Source organism: Plecotus auritus (assembly GCF_963455305.1).
Source record: "Plecotus auritus genome assembly, chromosome: 9".
NCBI lineage: Eukaryota > Metazoa > Chordata > Mammalia > Chiroptera > Vespertilionidae > Plecotus > Plecotus auritus.
In genome coordinates this window covers 152,049,300-152,057,877 of record NC_137783.1, presented here as the reverse complement: position 1 = coordinate 152,057,877, position 8,578 = coordinate 152,049,300, and the positions used below count along the sequence as shown (strand labels likewise).

General features: G+C 57.8%; 1 protein-coding gene across 1 annotated transcript; it reads right to left on the bottom strand.

The window, feature by feature from the left end:
• Window positions 1-552: 552 nt before the first annotated feature.
• LOC308234224 (phospholipase A and acyltransferase 4-like) lies at window positions 553-7,830 on the bottom strand. The gene is made up of 4 exons (XM_080641656.1): window positions 7,809-7,830; window positions 5,119-5,227; window positions 3,156-3,424; window positions 553-1,914 (listed from the first exon to the last, which is right to left on the bottom strand). The coding sequence occupies exons 1-4, from the start codon at window positions 7,815-7,817 to the stop codon at window positions 1,816-1,818; spliced, it is 486 nt and encodes a 161-aa protein (XP_080497782.1). The 5' UTR covers window positions 7,818-7,830; the 3' UTR covers window positions 553-1,815.
• Between the last annotated feature and the right edge of the window lie 748 nt (window positions 7,831-8,578).

The window sequence follows — 8,578 nt, the reverse complement described above, 5'->3', positions numbered from 1 at the left end:
AAGACCCGAGTCCCCGGATTCCCCGTCTCCCACTGCTATTGGGTGAGCTTTAGACCTAGAAGCGAGAAGCCTTCTCCCGTCGCTCACCCGCTGGTTATTGGGCTCACAGAGCAGCTGTGCCCTCAGACCCAGAGGTAGCATGGGCGCAAGGCCAGCATGGATCCTTCTGGAACCCCCGCATGGAGGCTATTTGAGCCTGGGAATCTGAGCAAGGCGCGCTTTGGCAGCAAGTACAAGTCATTCTCTTTGTTCTTCAACCTTCTGATGGCACCGAGCTTCGTCCCAGCCTGGTGTCTGTGCACCCAGGGGATCGAGGGCAACCCCCCCCCCCCACTTTCTCATGCCTGGGAAGGTACAGCCCAGGGGAGGGGACGCCCCCAGATCTCCAGTCAGGGTGTTAGGGGCTGTGCTGCCCACCATGGAGAGTGGCCATTCAGTAGGGCCACAGGTGGCAGAGGCCGGGAGAGGAAGTAGAGGGCATGAGGCCCCGCCCCTTTTGGGACCACACCCAGGGCACACTAGGTACTAGCGGAGGGATACTCTGAGGAGGTTAAGTTTCATAAAAGACTTAATTTTATTTTTAGAGAAATTTTAGGTTTAGAGAGAAATTGAGAGGAAGGTACAGAGATTTCCCATATGCCCCCTGCCCCCCACTCACCCAGAGCCTCCCCCATTATCAGCTCCCCTCTTCCCAGCCTGTATTTTTGTTGTATGTGATGAACCCACATCGGCACATCATTACAACCCACAGACCTTAGTGTAGCCCAAGAGTCACTCTTGGTGTGGTGCATTCTATGCATCTGGACACATTAGATTGACATGAGTCCATCATTACAGTGTCACACAGCAGTTTCACTGCCCTCACAGTGGAGGCGACTCATTTCCATATTCAACCAGGGGAAGCTTGAGCCATGGCAAGTTGGGCTCCGGAAGATGATTTAATTCCATGTGGGAGTCACTGATGGGTGCGGACTTCACCTTTGAGTTAAAAAAGAAAAGAAAGCCCGGTGGCTCAGTGTTTGAGGGTGGACCAGGAGGTCACAGTTTGATTCCCGATCGGCACATATGCCCGGGTTTCGGCTCAATCCTGGTGTGGGAGGTGCAGGAGGCAGCTGATCAATGATCCACTCTCATCACTGATGTTTCTATCTGTCCTTCTCCCTTTCTCTCTGAAAATAAAAATGTGAAAGAAAAACACAACTTCTAAAAGGTGGGCTGACTGAAGGAGGTAGGAGGTACGGGAAAGATGCTGGGAGATGTTTATGCCTCATCGGGGGATTCAAGGACCAGAGGTGGGACTGCACGGGAGGTAATTGTGTGTTCCTTTTTGCACCATGACAGTAAATGAGTGATGTCTGCTGACCACAGTGGTCAACTACAGAGAACAAGTAGACAGTCCATTGAGCACCTGCTCCAGGCCGGCCAGGGGCTGGGATCCTCCACCCACCACCTTTTCTGATCTTCTTAGAGTGGATCCCGGGCCCCAGCTCGGAGAGGAAGGGACTGAGGCTCTGAGAGTCCAGAGCTTTGCCAAAGTCACATGGACGGAAAATGCTGGCTTCCCCCACAGGTGCCCCGGTGCTTTTGTTCTGGTTTAGGTGCCACAGAGGCAGCAGAATTCCTCTCTGGAGGGGACATAGGTTTACGTATGACTTCTTCAGTCTTGGAACAGTCGGTCCATCCTTCAGCCAGGAAGAGAGGGACAGTGAGAGACAGAAGGACAGGTTGCCCGAGAGCTCGGGTCAGGGGGACAGGACTGTGCGAGGTCTTCTCTACCGCGTCTTCTAACGCAGGGTTTTGTGCCCCTTCAGGCTGTCACTGGCGTTGGGATCGGTTGCTTGCTAAAGCAATGGTGGCACCAATCGCAGCTATGGCTCCAGCGCCCGCAGTTACTCCGGTCCGGATGATTTCTACCTGAAAGGGAGCAGCCCAAGTTCACAGTCCACAGCCAGTCCAGGCAGGTTCTCCCTCCGCCAAAGGGGCTGGAGGCCACACTCATGCTCCCACCATCCCTGGGGGCCTGGCCTCTCGGAGATGCTGGCCTTGTCCCAACAACCCTTCCCTGGGAAGCCGAAGGTGTGACCACTTGTTAGTGCTGGGCTTGTCTGGATGTGTCCTGACACCTGGCAGGGTGGACGCATGGAATCCTGTGTGAGCCTCCAGGGTGGGCCACTTGGTCCTGATGGAGGTGGTAGGGGAGGGGCCTTCCTGCCTGGGCTCCTGGGGCCAGAGCTCTGGGGTGAAAGTGGGAATGGCTCTGTGGTCAGGGCTCTCCCTGGGCTTCAGCTCTGCAGAGGGAGGTGGTGGCAGAGCTGAGGGGGACGATAGGAAACCATGGCCTCAGGGATCACTGTGCTCTGTGTACTGTTCCCAAGTGCAGCCTGGAAACTTCTATCTCCACCCCCACCTCAGCCCTGAACTCCACACTCACACGTCCACTGCTACTGAGCAGGTCCACACAGATGTCTAACCGGTCACCTCAACTCCCCACATGAGCATCAAATCCTTAATATCCCTCCCAAAACTCCTCCTCATTCCCCTCCATCCAGGCTGCCCAGCACCCAGTCACAGGGGCTGTGAGCCCTGGAGGTGTCGTTGTTCAGCAGAAAGAGCCGAGACCACTGGGGGTTGAATCTTGTTTGTGCCTCTTACTGTGTGTTTGTGACAATGAACTCAGAAGAGGGCAAGGGGATGGGTTAAAGCTCTGCCCAGAACTTCCATAACATGTTCTTGAGCTCTTACACCGGCCATAGACCTGAGCATCTCTTGCCCGAAGGTTCTCTGGGGCCTTAGGACACCTGTCATGGTGTAGGGCTGACCCAGAATTTCCCTGACAGCACACAGGGCATCAGGAGCTGCCTTTAGGGTGGGTTTTAGAGGCAAAAAATCCCAAAGGGATAGAGGAGCCCAGAGCCCTAGAGGTCCCCCAAACATCCCCTCCTCTTGCACATGGGGAAACTGAGGCCAGAGAGGAAGTGCCCTGTCCAAAGACCCTGAGTGGATTAAAAGCAGATGTGAGATTAGTTCTCAAACATCCTGACTCCCAGCCAACAAGACCCTGAGAGCTCCCTTTTGAATTATTCAGGGTAATTCTTGTCACCCCCACTCCAAGTAGACCTCCAGAAGGGAGAGAGCCCCTGAAGAGAGGGCCTTACCTGCCGGCTGCGGGCCTTGCCGTATCTCAGATCGGTGACAAAGTGCTCACAGTTCCTGTTCATAACACTGTACTCCAACTCCTTACCGACCAGCTCCTCTGCAGACCTGATAATCTTGTTCACGGGCAGTGGTGAGTACTCGTGGTCCAAGTGGTTGTTGACCCGATAGCAGCAGCCCCCCACCACATCACTCAGGAGCTCCCTTTTCACCACACCTCTGCTGCTCAGCACAGAGAAGAGGCTGCAGGAGCCAGCCCCAGGGTACTCATCTGGAATCAGACACAAGAGTATCAGCAACTGCAGGGGAGGCCAGGGAGGGGAGAGAGGTCACAAGGCAGGGAAGAAGGGCCAGGGGGTCACACTATTGAGCTCTGGTGTCCGTCCCTTCACCAATGTGATTGGAGGATTCCATCATTGTGCTCTTTTCCTTAACAAGCTGTGAATAATCAATGTTAATCAATGTTGTGATGGTCAGTGGCTACCACTGTGTTCCATTACATGAATGGACATTATATGAATTTACGGTAGTAAACTGTATTTCTTCATCTTTGCACTTGCGTGTTTCAGAAAGAGATCAAAGTAGTTGTGGTCCCACTGGGTTTCAGACTCTGCTGTGCAAATTTCATACATTCCCTCATTATTCTCCTTTCGAATTTCATGGTAAAACTCTCATCTCCATTCAACAACCGATATTGGACCTGAGGCATCATGGGCCTTTTCTGGCCCAGCTCTGGCCACATGGAGAGGCCACACAGCGCTTCCAGCTGGTGGCGTCCAATCCATTGTGCCTGGAGCCCGGGATTTGCTCTCTAAGAGGAGGGATCTAGAGAGCCCGCTAACCAGCAGGCTCCTTTATGTGTGAGTCTCGAGGCTGATGCTGCACTTAGCACCGCCCTGGAGGAAGCACTACCTGCACACTCACACACAAGCAGGACCCGCTGCTCACACTCACGCTCCCTGTTCCAAGCCTCCTAAGTGTCGTCTGGATTAGGGGGTTTCGCTTACTATTTGCCATCAATGCTGACAGTTTTCAGCTCTGTCAGTGTAGGTGACAGCACATAGAAACATGCTCAGTCACAAGGAGATTCTTGTGATCATGACAAGTTTCTGTCCAGCGAGAACGCAAACGCTTGCTGTCCGAGGTGTGGGTGCCACTGCTCTACAGGGCACCAGCCCCGGTGCCTCCCAGTCCGCGGTCTCCTCCCAGCACCTTCCTTTCATGGACGACACACACGTCTGGGCCCTGTCTTCTCCTCTGCCTGCCTGTCATCCTGCTTCTGCTCTCCCTGCATTACATCAAGGGTCCAGGCGCTCGTGTGCGTGTGTGTGAGACTCTCTGGGAGGTGTGACCTGGGAGAGCTGCTCCGTGGAGGGTGTTCAGGAAGCCCTCTCAGGACGCCCTGTTCTGTGACATCCTCTGAGCACAGGACACAGCCTGAGAGGCAGTCCCTCCATGAGACCGGGACACCCAGACACGCTGCTGGTTTAGAGAAATCTGTCTGCTCGCCCAGCTAACGGGTCCGAGCTGGAGAGCATCCAATGCGGGTGCAGCCCGGCTTCCCTGGGGCCCACGGACCTCTTTCCCTGCTGAGTGAGGACCCGAGGGACCACTGAGATGCCCCCAAGGGACACGGATGTACAGTGAGCACACGCACCGCCCAGGGAGAACCCAGCGAGGGTTCCTGGTGGCATTTGGCTTTGAATTGTTCTCATGAGGCCCATGTTCGGCAAATGCAGCTCATGAGCCACATGCGGCTCTTTGGCTCTTCCACAGAATACCACGGCCTGGGCGAGTCTATTTTGAAGAAGTGGCGTCAGAAGAAGTTTAAGTTTAAAAAATTTGTCTCTCAAAAGAAATTTCAATAGTTGTACTGTTGATATTTGGCTCTGTTGACTAATGAGTTTGCCGACCACTGCATTAGGCTAATAAATCTTTGGTAAATCCTACTTTCAACCCCCTTACCTGGGGGAGCCAGGTGGATCACATAACCTTTTCCCACATAGAGGGCCCAGTGTGAGTAGCCGATGCGGGAAATCTCAATCAGGTCTCCAGGCTTGGGCACTTCACAAAACTGCAAGAGAACAGCGGGAAGGGGAGAGATTTCAGGGAGTTGCAGAGGGCCGGCTGGGAGGAGCTGGGCAGGGGAGTCCACGCGGATGTTCATCGCCTGGTGAGCGTGTGGAGGGCACTCTGGCCCCTGTGAGGCCCTCAGCCTCTGGCGCTTTCAGAGCGTGCCCTTGGGGAACTGGAAGCCTGGAATCTGGTTGCCCCGAGGGAGGGAAGCCTGGAAACATGACCTTGTGCTTTGGGAGAGTGAAGAATTGTCCAAAGAGAGTGTAATGCATGCGTGTCTGTGCTTTGTGCACATGTATGTTGTGTGTGGTGCGTGTACATGCACACACAGGATGCCAACGAGCATATGTGGGTGTATTGTGCACCTGTCTGGAGGGTGATGACACGATTGCTGTGTGCAAAGCCCCTTCGTGGAGGCTGGGACCCAGGCTCATCCCCAGCCACATGGGGCAGGTGAGTCTGAGCCTCTGCCTCACACACTGCCCGCAGGTGCTCACATGCCTCTGGCCCTGGCTGAGCATGGCCCCCACAGGCTCCTCCTCACACTCTGCCCCTCCAGCCCCGGTGCACCCGCCCTCAGAGGTGCCCACCTGAGGGACAGAACTGACAGCCTAATAAGGGGACTGAGCGTTGAGGAGGCCCTAGTGTGACTGCCCCTCTTCCAGAGCTGGGGGGGGGAGGGGGCAGACGGGGCTCACACACTCAGGCAGCAGGCTCTGCTGGCACTCTCCCCACCATGACTGCCACCCTCCAAGCCCAGGGGAGGAAGCAGCACCCCTTGCTCAGCGGGGGAAACTGAGGATCAGAGAGGGAGAGGGACTTGCCCGGGACACTCAGCTGGCGGTGGCTGATGGGTCTTCTCTGTCCCGTCTCCTCCTGTCCCTTTCCTCCCTCCCTCCCTGCCTCACCACCTCCTCCCTCTCCTCAGTGCCCCCCCAGGGCACCACAGCACCTGATCAGAGAATTTTTCAGCTTTTCTTTGTCTCTGTGTCTGACCTCAGCGAATGAGAAACCTCCTGCAGCCCTCACCCCGGGCGGCCCAACCTGAGGCCAGGGCTCAGCTTCCCTTTGGCCCATTCCATGCGGGTACCCAGCAGCCCACGCTCACCCCGAACACGTCTCCTGATTCACCTCCTCGTCCATCTCCCGCCCGTGACTCAGTTCAGGGCACCAGGTCCCTATTTTGTGACCCCACAGTTTCCTGACAAGGTTCCCTGCCTCCTGTCCCGTCACCTCCATATCCAGTCCCCCAGAACATCCGGTGTCCTTCCCAAATGTCCCATCTGACCATGACCCTCCTCTGGCCTCAGGGGACAGGCATGCCCCTGGGCAGCCACAGCCCCTCCTGACCCTTCCCCACCCCTCACCATCCCTGCCCGCCCCCATCCAACGCCCCCCCCAACCCGGGCTGGCTGTAGGCCTTGCCTTTCTCTCCCCACAGCTCCCTCTGGCCTCTGCTCCTCTGCACCCCAGCTTCTCTCTGCCCCCAGCCCCTGCCCCACGCCCACTCCTCCTCTCCTCCCCCCAGACAGACACCTCCTCTGAGGAGCTGCCCTGAAGGCCCAGCCTGGCTCAGCTGCCACGCTCAGGGTCCCCAGCCCCCGGGACCGCCACCTCTCCCCACGGGATCGTGCTCTGCTGTGTCCCTGTGCCTGTCCCACCCCCACTGGGCTTTGAGCTCCATCAGGGGGATCCTGTGTGCTCGGCCCTCCCTCCCTGCATCTCCTGGGTCCTGAGAGGGGCCTGGTGTGGAACAGGAGGGAAGAACCTGTGGGAGCAGGAGGGCTGGAGGGCCCGGGGCCAGGGCTCAGGCCAGGCAGGCCCAGAGTTGGTGTCCATCTGGGGGAGAACAAGGGCATTTCTCACTCTGAAGCGACATGATGACTTAAGGGGAGGCCTGGGCACTGTCCCAGGAGCAGGGCAGTGAGCTGGGGCCGGGTCTGGGGAGGCAGCGGTTCCCAGGAGCAGTGAAGCAGGTGGACTGAGCTCTGGAATGTGAGGCACCTTCCCGGAATCGCCCCACTTCCTGTAAGAGCCCCGTCCAGCTGGCTGCTTTTCTGCTGCCCACCTCGCACCGGGCTGGCCCCTCCTGGATCCTGTGTGAGTCTGGACTCCAGGGCTAATGGGGGCAGCTGTCCGCGTTGGACGCTGAGAACCGAATGCACCCCATCAGGCAGACACATGCCTGGGAGGAAGGGGGGCCAGAACAGAGGGGCTGAGGAGGTATCGAACCTCAGCAGCAGCTGAGTCCCACAGCCCGGGATCCACTGCTCCCCAAGTCCCGGGTCCCCCATCAGCCCACACTCCACCTCCTTCCCCAGCTCAGGAGGGCACAGCCCAGACACCACACATCCTCCCACATGGCCCCCCAACTCCATACAGTGCCAGACCCAGAGCGGGGCTCCCTCTGCCCCAAGACCTCCCAGTCCTGCAGCAAAAGAGACTCAAACAACATTCCGGTCTCCATGGCAGCCTTAGAGGCAGCGCTGTTCCCAGCAGGAACACAGCCCAGGCCTTCATTTATAACAGGGAGCTGCCCTCCCCTGTAGAGCTGGTTCTAGAAAGGTCTGAGGACTTACCGAAGCCATTGCTTGCCAGGGTGGGTCTGGCTTCTGCTCCTGGTGCAACAGGTTTTATACCCAAGTGGACGCTTTCGCTTTCGCTTTCCCTTGTTGTTGAGAAGGACTGAACCCTCAGTGGTTAGAGGGCCTCTCAGCATTGCTCTCCGTGCACAGGCCATGATTTCTCCGCCAAGGCCTGGCATGGCTGGGCCTGGGAGCCGCCAGGAAGCAGTCGGAGTCGGAGGGAAGCCTCATGCCTGCCCTGCCCGGGACACGTGCTCCCACTGCAGGACGGGGTGCATGAGGCCCAGCTGTCAGCCCCCGGCCCCGGTGGGCCCTTATCTTATACCCACCCCACGAAGGACAGGAGCCCCGGGCAGCCTTCAGGCGGGTCCCCCCGGGAAGGCCTCAGCAGGCGGGTGTCTGGACCTCGGGATCCCAGAGCTCATTGGCATGGGGTGCTTGTGGGTGGGAGAGCAGAGCTTCCCTGAGAGCGGCCTCCCCAGCCTGGCCGTCCGCTGTCCCTGGAGCAGGAGGCGGAGGCAGGGCGCAGGCTCAGTCCCGCAGCTCCCCAGGCACCAGGGCCCAGGCTCTTCCATCCTGCTGGTCCCGCGTCTGCTGGATGGTCGCTGTGGTCGCACAGCCTCCTGAGCACAGCCGCACCTGGCCCTGTCCAAGGGCAGTAAGAGGTGCTTTTCATTCCCTGGTCTCCTCTGAGCAGGGAAAGCCCCTCCCACAGCCTCCTGCGGCCTTGTCCCCCCTTCCCTGTCCAGGGCTGCGTCCCGTTT

Bases quoted from the DNA above. Each gene is read 5' to 3' on its own strand.
- LOC308234224 (XM_080641656.1), bottom strand. The intron at 3,425-5,118 runs GTAAGGGGGTTG...GTCTGATTCCAG, and splicing joins GATCCACCTGGCTCCCCCAG to ATGAGTACCCTGGGGCTGGC. The intron at 1,915-3,155 runs GTAAGGCCCTCT...GCTCCCTTTCAG, and splicing joins GCAAGGCCCGCAGCCGGCAG to GTAGAAATCATCCGGACCGG.